This window comes from Stereum hirsutum (genome assembly GCF_000264905.1).
Source record: "Stereum hirsutum FP-91666 SS1 unplaced genomic scaffold STEHIscaffold_6, whole genome shotgun sequence".
Taxonomy (NCBI): domain Eukaryota; kingdom Fungi; phylum Basidiomycota; class Agaricomycetes; order Russulales; family Stereaceae; genus Stereum; species Stereum hirsutum.
In genome coordinates, this window is record NW_006763136.1 from 1,523,140 (window position 1) to 1,538,791 (window position 15,652).

The window sequence follows — 15,652 nt, forward strand, 5'->3', positions numbered from 1 at the left end:
AAGCGGCAAGAAAGCGGCATCCCGAACGCGACACCACGAGGACCTTGCCGGGTTAAAATGTGCCCGTTCCCGGTGCGCGCTTCCCCACACGAGCCTTAGTTCAAGGTGGCCCTCCTTCCTTACCACTATCACCTCTTTCCTATACTTCCACGCAGACCACCACTTCGAACCTCGGTTTTCAATGTCTGACTGTGAGTGCAATCCATCGAACTGACAGGTTTCCTGGCAAAACAGATCGTATACTCATGCTCTACCGTCTGTGCCACATGCATAAGACCCTTCTCTGAGCATACCCAGTCTCTTCAATGTACAAGGCAAAATCGGTGCGTATCTTGAGTATTCCACTCAATGGATCATGTTTAACATGTACTCTGTTTGTACAGCTGTAGTCACCGGTGGTGGTAGCGGTATAGGCACGATGATTGCTTCTGCTCTCGTCCTGAACGGCGCAAAGGTCTACATTGCCTCTCGGAAAGAAAAGCAGCTGAAAGAGGTACATACATTACTTTATACTGATTGGACGGCTCTAAACCTGTCGTAAGGTCTCAGATCAGCTGAACAAGGCTGGACCTGGCTCGTGCGACTATTTAGTCGCAGATATCAGTGTAAGTCCTTCCTTTTGGTATCTAACTTCACACGAAACAGGAGTTGACAAAATCAGCTCAGAGTCAAGCTGGCTGCCAGAAATTGGTGGACGCCATCAAGGCTAAAGAGAGCAAGATTCATATACTAGTCAACAATTCAGGAGCAACGTGGGGCGCCCCATACGACAAGTAAATATTACATCCTCATGCGTAGACCAGAGCTGCACTCATCCGACATTTTGTTTAGTTTCCCCGAGAAAGAAGGCTGGGATAAAATTCTTGCGTTGAATGTCAAGTCGATATTTTACCGTAGGTGATACTCGAAATATAAGCCGGTAATATTCCAAGAAGTTCATGTTCTTGCCTCCGCGTACAGTCACTTCAGGGTGTGTTTCCTCGCCCCTAGTGTGCCGATCGTCCTGCTACTAAAATCGCTCTTAGATTTACAGACCTCCTTGCGAAGGGTTCCACGAATGCTGATCCTAGAAGAGTCATCAACATTTCCTCGATCGCAGGCCTTTCTCCTGTCGCCGAAGGATCGCGTGTGGCTGCCCCTGGGACTGGTCTATGGAGCTGTAAGCTTACATTATCTCTAATAGTCTCAATCTCACGAAAATACGATGCTTTCGTCCAAAAAAACAGACAATACGAGCAAAGCCGCTGGTAAGCTCTCGATGAATACTCCAATACATTGCTGATCTCGATCCGGAGTCCAGTGAACCACCTCACGTCGCAACTCGCTGTGACTTTGGCTCCCAAGTATATCACGTACGTGTTCATCTGATCAGCACTACTCAATTCCATTCGGCTGAAACAATGATGGCAACAGAGTGAACGCCATCCTCCCTGGGTGCATTGTTATTTTGATTATTGAAGACGTTGCGACGAGACACTCATAGTCTTATCTCACCTCAGTGTATTCCCCTCAAAGATGACAGCATTCGGCTTCAAAAAGGTCGGAGGATCTGACAAGATGGCTAGTGGTCATCCGTTCGGTATGACCATTCAAACAATGTAAGGTCACGAACAAGAGCTCAATCACTTATGATAGGTCGAGTGGGAGAGCCGCGCGACATGGCGGGTGTAGGTGCGTGAAATTGTGCTCTGGCCCTTTTTTATGCTTGTTGAGGCATGACTCCTCTCAGCCCTTTTCCTCACAAGCCCGGCGGCTGCGTACGTCACCGGAGCCCACATCGTCGTTGATGGAGGAGGATTGGTTTCCGGCGCGAAAGCGCACTTGTGATGACCTCTACTCACGGTCAGTAGCTGTTTCAGATGTTGCTCGGATGTACTATGGATATAGGATTATGTATCATATGAGCTTCGTGTATGTGCCGCAATGTCAGCGGTAGTCGGTGCCAAGTAGTTGCTTATTTACGATCGAATCGAAAGACCACTGCAGGTGTCGTTGCAAAGCAATAGGAAACACCCCAGTACGGCAGACGCAAGGGGCCAGGGGTCTTTCAGTGAGCAGTACGCTGTACTGGCGAGAGTAAAGAGCTTTCAAAGAAATTATCCTTCCAGCAAGGTTGGTGCTGCCGAAGGTAGAGTTCCTCCTGGGCCAAAGCGCTCAGGGATTGACCCAGAAAGGCAGAGGGTGGCGCAGACAAAGTTGGAATGGCATTTGCCGGATCTGTGTGAAATTTCAGTCGCCACAAATTACAGACTTCCTCTTCACCATAAGTACGTCCTTCAGCCTGCAGCAGACTAAGACTAGAGCGTCTGTAACTCTCATTTCTCTCTTAGTACGCCATGTCATCACGACCTGGTCCATCTCAGCCCAAAAAACACCCCCAGAAAAAAGGACAACGGCCCGTCCATGGCTCGAAGGTCAAGAAACTCTCTGAAAAGCAGCAAATCGAGAACCTCGAGCGAGCCGCACAGGAATTTGTGTGTATACGCTCTTGTCTTGTACCTCATCCATAGCTCATTGACACAGCGCTGAGATCAGGTTCCAGGAAATGAATTGAAGGCCTTTGCCGATTTACCTCTTTCCGAGCCCACGAAGCGGGGTAAGACTTCTCGACGTACTGTCTCGAGGGAATATTCAAACTAAGCATCCTTCGCTTGTATGCAGGACTTAGAAAGGCATTCTTCGTAGACATGACGGATATTCAAGCCAAAAGTCTACCTGTCTCGCTGAAAGGCAAAGACGTACTCGGGGCAGCTCGTACAGGAAGCGGCAAAACGCTTGCTTTTCTCATACCTGTTCTCGAAATTCTCTACCGACGGAAGTGGGGTCCCCAGGATGGTCTGGGAGCTTTGATCATATCCCCAACCCGAGAACTGGTGCGTCTTGTCCACTTCTTACTCACACTGGCCGATTTTTGACAGTCTCTGGACAGGCCGTGCAAATTTTCGAAGTACTTCGTTCGATAGGAGGCTATCACAGTTTCTCTGCCGGTCTCGTTATTGGTGGAAAGAACCTGAAGGATGAGCGAGATCGCCTATCACGGATGAACATCCTTGTTGCAACACCTGGACGGTTGCTCCAGCATATGGACCAGACTGTAGGCTTTGAGAGTGACAACCTTCAGCTGTTAGGTGCGTGCCCCCCTTTGGTTCGGATCACATCATATCACTTATACCCTTGACTCCAGTTCTCGATGAAGCAGACCGTATTCTTGACATGGGTTTCTCCCGTACCCTTACCGCCCTCCTCTCCCACCTCCCGAAATCCCGTCAAACCCTCCTCTTCTCCGCCACCCAAACCAAATCCGTCGCCGACCTCGCTCGTCTTTCTCTCAAGGACCCCGTCTTCGTCTCTGCCCACTCCCAACCCTCCGACTCCCCGGAAACCGATGCCGCCACGAACGACAAGCACCTTGCCATCCCCAAAGGTCTCGAACAGCACTACATCATATCTCCCCTCCCGAAAAAACTCTCCATCCTCTGGTCCTTCATAAAAACGCATCTACAATCCAAAATCCTCGTCTTCATGTCCTCGTCCAAGCAAGTCCGCTTCGTTTTCGAGACTTTCAAGCGTATGCACCCCGGTGTTCCGCTCCTCCACCTCTACGGCAAACAAAAACAAATGACACGCCTGCAGACGTTCAATCGATTCACGACCATGCAGCACGCGGTACTCTTCGCTACGGATATCGCAGCGAGAGGTCTAGATTTCCCGAGCGTGAATTGGGTGGTGCAGGTGGATGCGCCCGAGGATGCGGAGACGTATGTGCATAGGGTGGGCAGGACGGCGAGGTACGAGAGTAATGGGAAGGCGATGCTGATGCTATGTCCGAGTGAGGAGGAAGGGATGATGAAGAGCTTGAAAGAGAAAGGGGTGGAGGTGGCGAAGATCAAGATCAGGGAGAGTAAGACGCAGAGCATTGAGAATATGTTGCAGAACTTGGCGTTCCAGGAACCGGAGATCAAGTATCTTGCGCAGAGGGTGAGTCTTCTCCTTTCATTTGATGTGCTCGCGCGATCTAACTGCTAAGGGTCTTGACTTTTCTAGGCGTTCGTCTCATACCTCCGGTCTGTGCATCTGCAGAAGGACAAGGAGGTCTTCAAGGTCACCGAACTACCGGCGGAAGAATTCGCCGCTTCACTAGGTCTTCCTGGAGCACCCAAGATCAAGTTCCTGAGCAAGGAGAAGGCAAAAGAAAAGAAGAATGCGTCACGGGCTGTCGCTGCCCTACAGGCCGAGATCGAGAAAGAGCAGGGTGGAGCGAAGGCCGAGAGTTCTGAGGAGGGCTCTTCATCCGACGAGGGCGAAGACGGGTCGGAAAATGAGGCTGAGAAGCTAGAACAACCAACGGAGTCGAAGGTAACTTACTTTCCGTTTCTCCTATTCTTTTCTGTTATCGCTCACGCCTTCATATTCGCATAGTCAAGCAAAGTGCGCACAAAGTACGACCGCATGTTTGAACGGAAAAACCAAAACATCCTCTCCTCGCATTACACCAAACTAGTCGACCACTCCCTCGACCCCACCCTCAACCGCTCCGGCGACGCGTCCGACTCTGACGACGACTTCATCACCCTCGCCCGCGCGGACCACGCCCTGCCGGGGGACGACGCACTCCCCTCCTCCGAAAACATCTCGAAACGGAAACTGAAAGCCGGGACGAGCAAGCGCGCGATGTTGAAGTATAAAGGGGCGCCTACGAAGTTGGTGTTTGATGATGAAGGGAAGCCGCATGAGGTTTATGAGATGAAAGATGTGGATGATGTGTTTGGGGAGGGGAAACAGGATGGGGACGTGAAGGAGGCGGGGAAGAAGTTCGTGGAGAGTGAGAGGGGGAGGTTGAGGGAGGCGGATGTGAGGGATAAGGAGGAGGCGAAGGAGAAGAAGAAGGAGAAGAAGAGGAAAAGGAAGGAGAGAGAACGCGAGGTACGTTTTTCCCTACTTGTATTCTTCTCCACGACTCTTCAACTCACGTCTCTTGTTTGCGTGTGTTCCTGTAGGCGGAAGGCGATGGCATGGACGCCCCGGTGCTCGCCCCGGTGGACGATGACGACGGATACGTCTCCCCAGATTTCGACCTGCCACCAGCGTCTTCCGAGGACGAAGACGATGCTCCTCCACCACCGAAGCGTAGCAAACATCATCAAACACCACAGTCATCAAGACGGGAAGATATATCCACGCTGGAGGATGAAGAAGAGCTGGCTTTGCGGATGTTGCGCGGCGGTCGGTAGCTGTGCGAACTTGGTCTCATCTCGTATACTGGTTATAATATCTAGTGGAGATGGCGGATTGTAGAACACTACGATGCATCTAGTTTATCGCGACATTTTCAATGATACTTATTGTATCACGAATGGGCGATCTCAACACTCATCGAGCTGTTCCCAATGACTGGTGGCACACCCGACACGTAATGAACGCCACACTGGGTCACTCCCAACCTTGAAGGCTCCTTCCAGTAGACCGTCGTTTTCGCTGAAGGTGATGATCACCGCGGTCAACTTTCGTGATGCTATATGGAGGCCGCACCTTGGTTGACGGGCCAATTCCTCGTGGACCGTGTGGTATTGACCTGCCAGCTGCAGGGCTGACGTTCGGCACGAATTTACGCCACACATCACACAAGAAAACCTTTCTGTGAAAGCAGCACAATTGTCTGGCAAGAAACGGTCAAGCAATCATTACATATCATACAGTCGTACCCGGAAAGGCAACCCATAAGGTACTGGTAAGTATACAATCGGAGACGACAGTATCCTGGTATAAAGGGGTGCTGGTAGTAGGATAACACAGCAAAAAGGGGTGGATGAGGAGGGCGGGGGAGCACTGAGTACTGAGCACTGAGCGCGATAATAAACAAACGATGGCGAAGGCGAAGAAAGTCGAGTCCGGAGCAGGGTGCATAGAGGTAGGTAAGCTACACGAAGAAAACAGTCAAGGGCATCCGAGTCATTAAAATATCATGAAAAGTCCGTAGCGTTCGAATGGAAGTGAGTATTTTTTGAACACCATCTCAACTCCCATCACACCCAGCGAAAAGAACCCAGAAAAATTTCACCACTCCCACACGCTCTACCCCCGAAAAACAACTCGCTCATGCAGAACAAGAGCCAAGTCGATCCGTTTAGTAGCGTGTCCTCCTCTGCCAGAAACGACGACGGGTGGTCGTAGCGCCGGCCCCGTTACCGTAAACGGGATCCGCGGTCTTGGACATGCGACGATTTCTCCGCGCGCTGCAGCATGTGAAGAGGACCAAGAACATGCCGAGGAAGAGGGCGACCATGGCGGCGAGACAGGTCCACATTGCGACACTGTAGAAGGCGTGGCTGCCTGAACCGTCGTCGTTAACGTGGTCTTTAATGATCTAAAATTAACACAAGGATAATTGACGTCAGTTATGATGGATAATAATAGCGAGAGAAAAAAAAAGTAGAAACAAGCATGAGATGAAATACGCACTCCGAACAGAGCAAAGTCGATGGCCATGACCACGAGAGTGACAACCCATGCGATGAAGGCAAAGATGCTCGCGAAGACTGAGCCGATGACTCCTGCGCCAAGAGCGAGGAGGAAGGCGATGAAGGCGAGGCCACAGGCGATAGGGTGGAGGATCATGACATTCGTGAGAGCATTAGCACTGTCTGCAGCAGCGGTGTTGAAGCCCGTTCCGTCAGCTGTGGACATGACGTCCGCTGGCGAGTAGCCAACGTGGCTGCCTGTGCAAACATCGTCTGATCCCGAACTGTGAACACAAATCAGTCAGTTCCATTATTTTAATTGAAAAGCAACAGGGAATTGAACGCACTTGAGGATACAGTAGCCGAACGTCCCAAAGGAGATGGTGGACGAGTTGGAAAGGTTGACTTTCATCAACGCAATATTGTTTACGACCGGTGCAGATATTGACGTTATTAACAACAATATACATGCCGCAAAGAGTAAGAAGGTCGCAAAGTGGTGGCACGCTCCTGTCCTAGCCATGTCGTGAAATTCTCGTGCAGGTGGAAGGTGAGGGTGGTGGAGAGCGGGAACGTTGAAAAATGGAGTTGACGCGCGAACGGGAGTCTTTATATCTGCGCTAGGCCTTCGTCGTCATCGCTTTCTCTTGGAATGACGTCGGACGCGAAGGTTCTCCTTTTCGGGAAGAGCGGTGCCTCGCAGCTGCCAGCAGCCGCATACCGCACTCGTGGGGCCCTTGTTTGAGCATCACGTTGCTCTAAATGCGCAATAAATACCCACGAGTATATCGCATCTTCTGCAAGACCCAGCCATCGAAAAAAAACCGTTGATATACAGCTCTGAAGAGCCAGAAACCTCTCTGAGAACAGAACACCAAAAACATACTATTGGCTTGTCCGCAGGCTCACAGCCCTATGTTTTTTCTCAGAGGATGCGGTGTTGGTGGTGGCTATCTTCAGCGACTGCGGGGGGCAGGAATGACGCCATCCCGTTCAAATAACGCAGGCGTAAGGCCGGTGAACGGCAGGTCCCGCTACTTGCTTTGAGTTACTGCTCCAAATGTACCAGTCTAACATATTGGACACGAGCATAAAATGTTCAATTGGTCTCATATTTTCGAATTGTTTCCCGGAGCAAACTCAGAGTCAGTGATTGCAGGACTAATGACGTCCGAAGAGTATACATGACGTGCCAATGCAGCAAAGGGTCACTGCCGCTGCAGGGCTTCGCCCAGCAGCTTCGCGACCCAGACATAGTACTAGTACATTAATATTAGTGCCACATTGGGTGACTTTCTGTAGCAATGTAGAAGGCTTCCTGATGCACAGAAACACAAATAAAGGAGTCTCACCTAATCAAAAATTGATATCAGCGTCCTTGCTGTGCATGTAGGCCTCTAGAATCTGTGAAATCCCCTACGGAGAGTCACCCACTTCACACCCTGCCGAGGCTACGATCTAAAAACATGAACAGACATGAATACTCTAGAAACAATTCATGACTTGGACTAGCAGTGCGTTGACAAAACGGATGTTCACGAAGTGTGGCGAGGGCTTGCGCGGGAAAGCTGAGTCAGAAATTGGTCAGCATCTACCATATAGGGAAGGTCGTCGCATTACAAGCCAAAAACCGAACGATACTTCCTGTAAGACCCACTACTAAAGTAGCGGGAATAAAGTTCTCGAGCGCCTCCAGCCCCGGACCCCAGGTCGAATCGGGCTTCCCCGTCTGAGATCGTTGTTGATCAACGCACGTGACTCTCCTATCTGAGATCTCACATATGTCTACCAAATCAAATTCACATATGCTTCTCGCACATATGCAGAACATATTGTGAACATAAGCGACGCACATATGTGGGGACATATGTGCATTTGCTGACTTGCTCGGACCCGGCATCTCGCGCGAATGCAGACTGTCATGCGTGCGAGTGGCTCAGTGCAACCCTGACTCCCCTTTCTTTCCTCTACCTTCCCGGCCCCCCCTTTGTTCTTGAAGTTCCTCTCATTCGAAATCGAGTAATAGCCAATGCAATCTTTCGCAGCAGATTCGGTTCGTCTTTCATGCGACTTGATCAATTCCAGCAATGCACGGGCACAGCACTCATGTTCATGCTCAATGCGATGTCATTCACTTCAGTCTGCGCACGAGGCGATGCACGGTCACCCAGTAGACCAACTGAACTCAAAGCTATGGGATTATCATTCTCCAGTCTGGGATGTTTTCAGATCTCAAGTTCAGCAGTTGAAGCTCTCCTTGAGCACGGTGCAGGTTGAGGAGAGGTATAAGCAATTGTGGGACCAGAGTGCGGATAGGTATGATTCGTTCGAACGAGCGAGTGGCTCAGTTCTCACCAGAATCGGTTGTGGGGTTTTCGCCAGGTTGTGCGATATAACGACCCCGAAGACTTATGTTGGATTATATGGAGGTACATGAGCATATTCTCCTCACGCTGAAGACCCAATCGTAGCTCACGTTCGCCCAGCAACCGGCGCGGGGAAGTCTACTCTCATCAACGCTTTACTCGGTTGTCAGGGTTCTCTCTTCCCTATCTATGATTACCATCTGGCTTAAACCATCTTTACTTCTACAAGGTGATATCCTTCCGGTCAAGGGTAATCGTGGTCAGTTCTTCATCATCCCCCGACTGGATATATATGGTCACTGAGATTCTACCCAGCCGGCACCGCGACTGTCACCGAAATCTCGTATCACTCCAAAGCGACCTACGAAGCGGACGTCAGTATTGTCGACGTCGCTCGCTGGACAGAGGAACTTTCCAAGGTACGAAGTGATATAACCAACCCAACTGATGGCACCATGGACGTCCTCCTGGACTCGAAAGGCGACGTGGCGGTCGCTTTGTCTAAGGTAGGTCTTATCTTACTGGAAACTATGTGTACGACATTGAAGTTGATTGCTTGGGAGTAGTTCAAATCCGTGTACCCCGAGATGTCTCTGGAAGAGTTCTTTAAAATGACAGATGAGGAGGTTATAGCCTCGGATCCCAGTCAGTCGATTCTCCTTTATTGCGTATGAACCGTGGCTCAACTTATCTCCCAATTACTCCTTCCTACCCTCCCTCTAAGCCGTCCAATCTCTGCTCGGAACAATCCAATATTTCACCGCTCCGGACCCCCAATCGCTAGCCGCCCAGATAAACCCCTACATCGACTCCCAAGAAATACACACCCGCAAACCCCCCAAACGTCAAAAACTCTCTCACAACCCCTCCTCTTCCACCGCGACCAACGGAGCTCGAGCCTTCTGGCCCCTCGTCTCTGGGGTACAAATGAAGTGTAAATCGGAGGCGTTGCAGTCTGGTGTCGTACTTGTGGATCTGCCTGGATTTTGGGACTCGAATGCGGCGAGGGAGAGTGTGGCGAGGGAGTACTCGAAGGCGGATGTTTTGTGGATCGTGGCGCCGATGCAGAGAGCGGTGGATGATAAATTGGCCAGGGGTGCGTCGATTAATCAACTCGATATTCTGGTGTGTTTCAGGGCTGATAAATTGCTGTACGCGTGGCAGACTTTCTGGGTGATGCGTTCAAGACTCAGATGAAAAGTTAGTCTTGCTTTCTCAACTTGGACGTGTGTCGTGGGGACTAATACGATTCTATAGTGGGTAAGGACTTTTGTTTTAACGGTAGCATTTCACTGTGATGAGCCTCATCGCTGGGCCGTGACGTTCAGATGGCAAGTACGTGATCCAAGAATCGAGCCGGTATCTTCATCATACTCATTACCTATAATCGCCTAGGTATGAACCCGAGAAACTAGCCATTATCGGTACGTCCTTCATCTATCATGACAGCTTTTATTATGTATGAAGCTTACTCCCAACCACGACTTTTTCATATCACACTCAAAAGCGACCAAGTGTGATGATATTTCGAACTACAATATGCGAAGTACCCACGACTGCGATAATGACGATGAATTCGACGATATCGACCAGCGATTGCAGGAGTGTAGGGAAACTCTCGCGGACCTTGAAGAGAAGCGCTTAACAGGTGGGCTGGACAGATCAAACCATGTTCGATTTCCTGACGAGGATTCTCCTCTGTGTAGCTTCGCGTGCGGAGAAAGGGGAGATAATGGAACGGATTGAGGAGGTGAGAAACGAGCAGCAGAGAGCTCTTCGCGACGAGCGTGCGCTTTGCTCGAAGAAGCGCTCGCAGGTGCGTTCATACTTTGACCTCAGACCTACTGTCCATCTCATGTGCTCTGACCCCTTATTCATTGTTGGTACGACGACGACATGTGTACTATAGAGCGCCTGCGCCGATCTTCAAGCACAATTTCGCGAAGGCATCCTCAAGTCTCGCACGTCGATGAAAGGTCAGGACGAAGAGGACGACGAGGATATCCAAGAACTCGACGTCTTCACTTGTTCTTCCACAGACTATCTACTTTTGCGCCAAGGAGGTGAATGTCCCTCTTTCCTTTCTTTCGTACCATCCATCTGATACGGACGACTGACATCCAATTCTATCCAATCTCCACTCTTACTCACCCTATTTCACCCCTGCCCAGACCCGACACGTCCCCCAAACTGCTTCACCAACCCAGCCGACACAGGGATCCCCTCCCTCCTCGCCTCATGCCACAACCTCACCCTCGCCTCTCGGACAGTCCAAGCCGAAACCTACATCCATGATTTTACGACGTGGATACAGGAAATTGAGGACCATTTTCGTCATGCATTGGCTGGGGGGACCGCGGATAAGAGTTTGGTGGAGATGAAGGAGAGGTGGGATTCGGGGCCTGAGTTGGACCCTCAGAGTCAAAACAAAGCTGATCTCGATGTCAGCGAGGTAAACGGTGGGATCGCGCGTTTATTGAGGCAGGTGAGTTGTCGGTCTCCGTGGTCGTTGAGGCCTGGCCTTGCAGTTCGACTTGTGAACCTACTAAATTTGCTTTCTGATCCCAGAACTTCGAGAAGATCACGCTTTGGGTGGACCTGAGTGTCAGGGAGCGGTTTGAGAACTGCTTGGGCGCTGATTGCGAGCTTGGCGAAAAGCTGGTAGGTTCTCGGACCTTTTGCCTAGTCTATCTCCGTTGAAGCTAAGAGCGGCGGTAACGCTGTTTCCAAAGGCCATAAAGCAGGCACCAGAGGAACTGGAAAAATTCTTCACTCTGCCTTGGCAGACACTCCGTGCAGGTAAGCCAAAAAGCAGTATACTGATTATACTCTCGAGCTGGGAAGTGCTATGTACTCGAGGCTGACCGAATGGGAAACAGCTTTTCGCCGACATGGAGTCATCAACTCCACGAACTTCAACACCGCTCTCATGGAGCCCTTCAAGCAACAAATTTCCACCCCCTGGGGCAAAACCTTCCAACACAACAAAAAACTACCCATATTCGACATCTTCCGAGCCAGCGTCGCCGAACACATCGATACCGTACTGAACGCAGTCGAGCATTCTTCCCCTGCCGGCTCGAACACTCGCAAACTGTTGAAGGAGAAGAAGGATGTCTGTCGGGATTTGGTGCATACGGCTCTGGTCACTGCGGAGACTGAGGCCCGAATGGCTGTGTACAATGGTCAGCGCGATATATCGCATACGTTGATTGGGAGGAGTGTGAAGCGGGGGCTTGAGGAAGGGTATAATGGTGCGGCTGCTATCAATGGTAAAGGAAGTGTGACTTCACGACGGGTGAGTCTGTGACTGAGAAGCGAGATGGAGTCCTGGTCTTGATGATATTCGACGACCTCACGGTGACTTCTGTTACTGACTGCGACTCACAATCTTCGCAGGAGTTCTTCAAGAAGTATTTCGATGAGCATTACGAGCAGATAATAAAGGAAACGGCAGCGGAGGTACTCTTTAAGGCCATGTCCCTCGTGAAGCAGATGGTCGTCATTCTGGAACGAAAACTCGCAGAGCTAGCTTGGACAGTGCGTTCTCGTCATTCTTTTGATCTCTGGATGACGCATGGTCGATACTCAATGTGCTTGAAATTTAGATCGAGCTACGGTATGCCAGTCTATGGGCCACAGTACCCGACACACATGCTCAGCTCCGTGCGCGGGCTGCGGTGAAGAGGCTCTGTGAAGAGTTGAGAACGAAGATAGAACGTTATGTGGACAATGGAATATCAGCTACAGGTGTTAAGCCTGAGAGAAACGCCAACGTCGTCGGATAAGAGTTGCACTACCAGGGTCTCCCACTTCATGACCGATCTGTCTGTATATGTATATGATGTGTCCTTTCGTTAGTAATACCTCTTGATTTACCTGCTTGCTCAGTCCTTCACGCTCCTGGAAGTCCGCCAAGGATGCTTGAAACAAACAGACCAAAGATGGTGGATACAAGACAACGTGATACAAATCGAGTTCCTACAAGGGATGTGTAGAGATACAAAGGCGATCCGGAGAATGGAAAGCCAGCAGTACACGTCGCAATAAGGTGGAGTAGTACGGTGAAAAGAAAATAGGGTATTATGCCAAACAATTACTGTGTGTGCGTGAACGGTCATCTCACGCCTTCGACGTTCCATCCGCCCCCAATTCAAATACAGTCCTAAGGTATCTTGTCCACGACAGGGTCGGGAAGTGCACGTTCAATGGCGGGATCGTTCTCCGACTGGGACGTAACAAGTCGCCACCGAGCGCCATACAAAGAGGCGAGCTGCAGAGAAGCCAATGTGAGTGCAAAGGGTACAGTAGTCCAAGGACATGAGAAATCGGATACTCACGTCAGTCCTGATGCGTGCTTGACGAGTGCGAAGCTTTACGCCTTCCGCGTTGAGAGGATCCCTCGGTTCAGAGAAGTGCTTCACCGCGTCGTCGATTGCGAATCTGTAGTACAACCTTCTGGCATCTTTCCGGACGACGTCGTTCCTCAAGCCTGATATCAAAGTGATCGCGCTCGTTAATTCGAGAGATAGATGATCTCGAGTTATGTCACTCACCCTGGACAGGAGGGATTTGACGAAGGATGCTCTTGACAGCGTGCGACGGTCCAAGCGATGACAGTAATGTCTTTGCGCGATTCCTCGTGATTAATCTAGACGAGGTAGCGACATGAAAACTCGTCAGATAAACGAACAACGAGGTTGGTACGAACACATACTGGTCTGGCCTGCACTGTCCACATATCCAGACGAAGTAGGTAAAGTCGGGTTCGAGGACGGTGTGACGCAGACAAGACTGAATGAAGCAAGTCTCAAAAGTTAGTTGATGTGTACAGAGTACGGTGACACCTGCGAAAGAAAGGAGACGCACACAGCAAAGACCACTCTTCTGCCAGAGAACGATCCATCGTACGAAGGAAACGAACTTGCTAGGACACGGAGGTATCTTAGATTTCGAGTGGGGCGCATGTGCCTATGTAACGGTCGTTGATCGTTAAGTTCAAGAGTGAGGACAGAGATGCAAAATAAAGTACCTCTGTGCCTAGATGCTCGAGACAAGGGTTTCCAACTCGCCTATGCGTCCGATGGGTGCGATTAGGAAGTATGTGGGCGTTATACCACTTGAACGCCTCCAGCATAAGTACACAAATTTCCTCGACGGACTTCGTAGACACGAGGACCACATTGTTGTCGAGCTCATGTTGGAACATCGACATCCCAAACCGCACAATCGTTGAAGGCGTGTCGTTACTGAGATCTGAATGAGGATAAAGCGTCAACTCGAAATTGTGAGATATTCGTTCAACAATAACTAGCTTGCCTGATTGTCCGAGAAAGTTTCCTGCGGCAAATAGGAATGAATCTTAGGTCGGGGTGGAGTTCGGGCGCAAGATGACATGAACGTACTTGCGCGCTTCAAAGATGCGGAGAGAACAGCGGAAGTCTCGTCGTCAGTGTCCCCTGTAGTTTCTGGAGTTGGGTCCAAGGTTGCAGCCACCACCGCTATCGGAGCCGCCGCTTCAGATTCTGGGGTTTGGGTTCCAAGGATAAATCCTTTGGATGCGGTTGTTGGCGGTGAGGAGATGGACGGGGCTGCTATAGGATCAGTCGAAGACAATCCAGACGTTGATGACGAAGTCTCCTCCGACGCTGGTAATAGTGCCGGCTCTGGCACAGGAGCTCTTGGCAGTATACTGTATGCAGAGGAGTTCGCATTGGAAGACAGACCCCAGTCATCTGGAGGTGACGCGAGGTATCTTCGCTCGCCGGCGCGTTCTTCTGACATCGTCCTGGTCGCCTCAGCACCAACTACCAACAGCACATCGTTAGAGACTGTATAAGTCGCTCAGCCGCTCAAGGATCATTCACGAAGCAAGGGATAATGGAGACAATACGCACTAGTCGTTTCCGCTGCTACCGACGGAACACACGAAAAGAAATTAGGTGAACTAGTTCGTTGATGTAGTAGTGGCCCAAACGCACCCATGGCTGTCGGAGACAGAGAAGGTGTAGAAGACTCCTGAGAACCATGCATGTCTAGTCCCGTCTTCGAACCCGTTTGGAAGGCCAGATCTTCTACATCCATATTATCCGACAAGGATGTCTGATCTGAATCATTCCTTAGAACGCCACGTCAAGGATGAAATGTGAGAGAAATAGCGTACCCGGGTTCCACATACTGATCCCTCGCGACATCATCATCTCAGTACTCCTATCAAGCTCTTGATATCCTGAAGGGCATTACGGTCAAGATGCATACGGAGATGTCAGCGTGGGAAAAGGTGCGTACCGCCATTTTGTGCAAGGATCCCAGTCCACCCAGCACGGCTAAGGACTACGGGAACGAGCGTGAATAGGAAGCCAATGACATGCAAGGACATCAAATAATCCGGTTCAGGTGATACACAAAAGCGGAGAGGAAATATCAGTGACTGCTTCTTCGTTAGCATCATCAAGAAGGATCTTACGCGCGGATAAGGAACCATGAGCCGGGGGGGTAGACTCCGAGCTCGCTGGTTGTGACAGGGTATATGTTTGATTCGTCTGTACTGTGAGGGACGCTGGTGAGGACATGTAAGGGTGAGCCCATGAGGCTCTTGTGGTGTGTCAAACGTTCAATTCAACATACCCGAGTGAATGATTGAAGTAGAAGCAGAGAGGGAGAGCTTCAATGGTAGCGCAGCCGGAGGGCCACTTTGTGTATTATATTGCGTGCGTTGTCGGCGGCCCCATGTACTTCCAGAAGTTGGGACGGGTACAAGCATATAGAAAGGGTGTGTGGCGGGAGGCTGCGAAGGAAATAGTATGTTCGGATGAGATACCGTGGTGT

General features: G+C 50.5%; 5 protein-coding genes across 5 annotated transcripts; 4 read left to right on the forward strand and 1 right to left on the reverse strand.

Annotated features, from left to right (window-relative positions):
- The first annotated feature begins 121 nt into the window (after positions 1-121).
- On the forward strand, positions 122-1,974 carry STEHIDRAFT_121067 (rhamnolipids biosynthesis 3-oxoacyl-reductase). Its single transcript, XM_007303626.1, has 14 exons — positions 122-191; positions 276-323; positions 384-493; positions 543-605; positions 667-773; positions 832-893; positions 961-970; positions 1,026-1,159; positions 1,227-1,247; positions 1,301-1,352; positions 1,414-1,434; positions 1,500-1,579; positions 1,636-1,671; positions 1,730-1,974. Exons 1-14 carry the CDS (start codon positions 182-184, stop codon positions 1,825-1,827), a joined length of 852 nt encoding a protein of 283 aa, XP_007303688.1. The 5' UTR covers positions 122-181; the 3' UTR covers positions 1,828-1,974.
- A 362-nt stretch (positions 1,975-2,336) lies between these two features.
- Positions 2,337-5,322, forward strand: STEHIDRAFT_96547 (DEAD-domain-containing protein; the record flags this gene model as incomplete). The annotated part of the gene is made up of 8 exons (XM_007303627.1): positions 2,337-2,474; positions 2,536-2,596; positions 2,662-2,873; positions 2,930-3,128; positions 3,185-3,978; positions 4,045-4,356; positions 4,420-4,923; positions 4,998-5,322. The coding sequence occupies 8 exons, from the start codon at positions 2,337-2,339 to the stop codon at positions 5,229-5,231; spliced, it is 2,454 nt and encodes an 817-aa protein (XP_007303689.1). The 3' UTR covers positions 5,232-5,322.
- A 334-nt stretch (positions 5,323-5,656) lies between these two features.
- On the reverse strand, positions 5,657-7,015 carry STEHIDRAFT_96550 (pali-domain-containing protein). The gene is made up of 3 exons (XM_007303628.1): positions 6,806-7,015; positions 6,460-6,742; positions 5,657-6,364 (listed from the first exon to the last, which is right to left on the reverse strand). Exons 1-3 carry the CDS (start codon positions 6,979-6,981, stop codon positions 6,125-6,127), a joined length of 699 nt encoding a protein of 232 aa, XP_007303690.1. The 5' UTR covers positions 6,982-7,015; the 3' UTR covers positions 5,657-6,124.
- Positions 7,016-8,487: 1,472 nt separating this feature from the next.
- STEHIDRAFT_156419 (uncharacterized protein) lies at positions 8,488-12,612 on the forward strand (the record flags this gene model as incomplete). Its single annotated transcript, XM_007303629.1, has 18 exons — positions 8,488-8,511; positions 8,599-8,871; positions 8,930-9,083; positions 9,140-9,330; positions 9,391-9,469; positions 9,549-9,920; positions 9,989-10,024; positions 10,153-10,159; positions 10,220-10,248; positions 10,332-10,472; positions 10,531-10,640; positions 10,734-10,887; positions 10,996-11,309; positions 11,393-11,485; positions 11,557-11,623; positions 11,704-12,122; positions 12,224-12,364; positions 12,433-12,612. 18 exons carry the CDS (start codon positions 8,488-8,490, stop codon positions 12,610-12,612), a joined length of 2,784 nt encoding a protein of 927 aa, XP_007303691.1.
- A 1,778-nt stretch (positions 12,613-14,390) lies between these two features.
- Positions 14,391-15,516, forward strand: STEHIDRAFT_121070 (uncharacterized protein). Its single transcript, XM_007303630.1, has 7 exons — positions 14,391-14,655; positions 14,722-14,736; positions 14,806-14,931; positions 14,988-15,053; positions 15,113-15,157; positions 15,291-15,383; positions 15,452-15,516. The coding sequence occupies exons 1-3, from the start codon at positions 14,406-14,408 to the stop codon at positions 14,844-14,846; spliced, it is 306 nt and encodes a 101-aa protein (XP_007303692.1). The 5' UTR covers positions 14,391-14,405; the 3' UTR covers positions 14,847-14,931; positions 14,988-15,053; positions 15,113-15,157; positions 15,291-15,383; positions 15,452-15,516.
- The last annotated feature ends 136 nt before the right edge of the window (positions 15,517-15,652 follow it).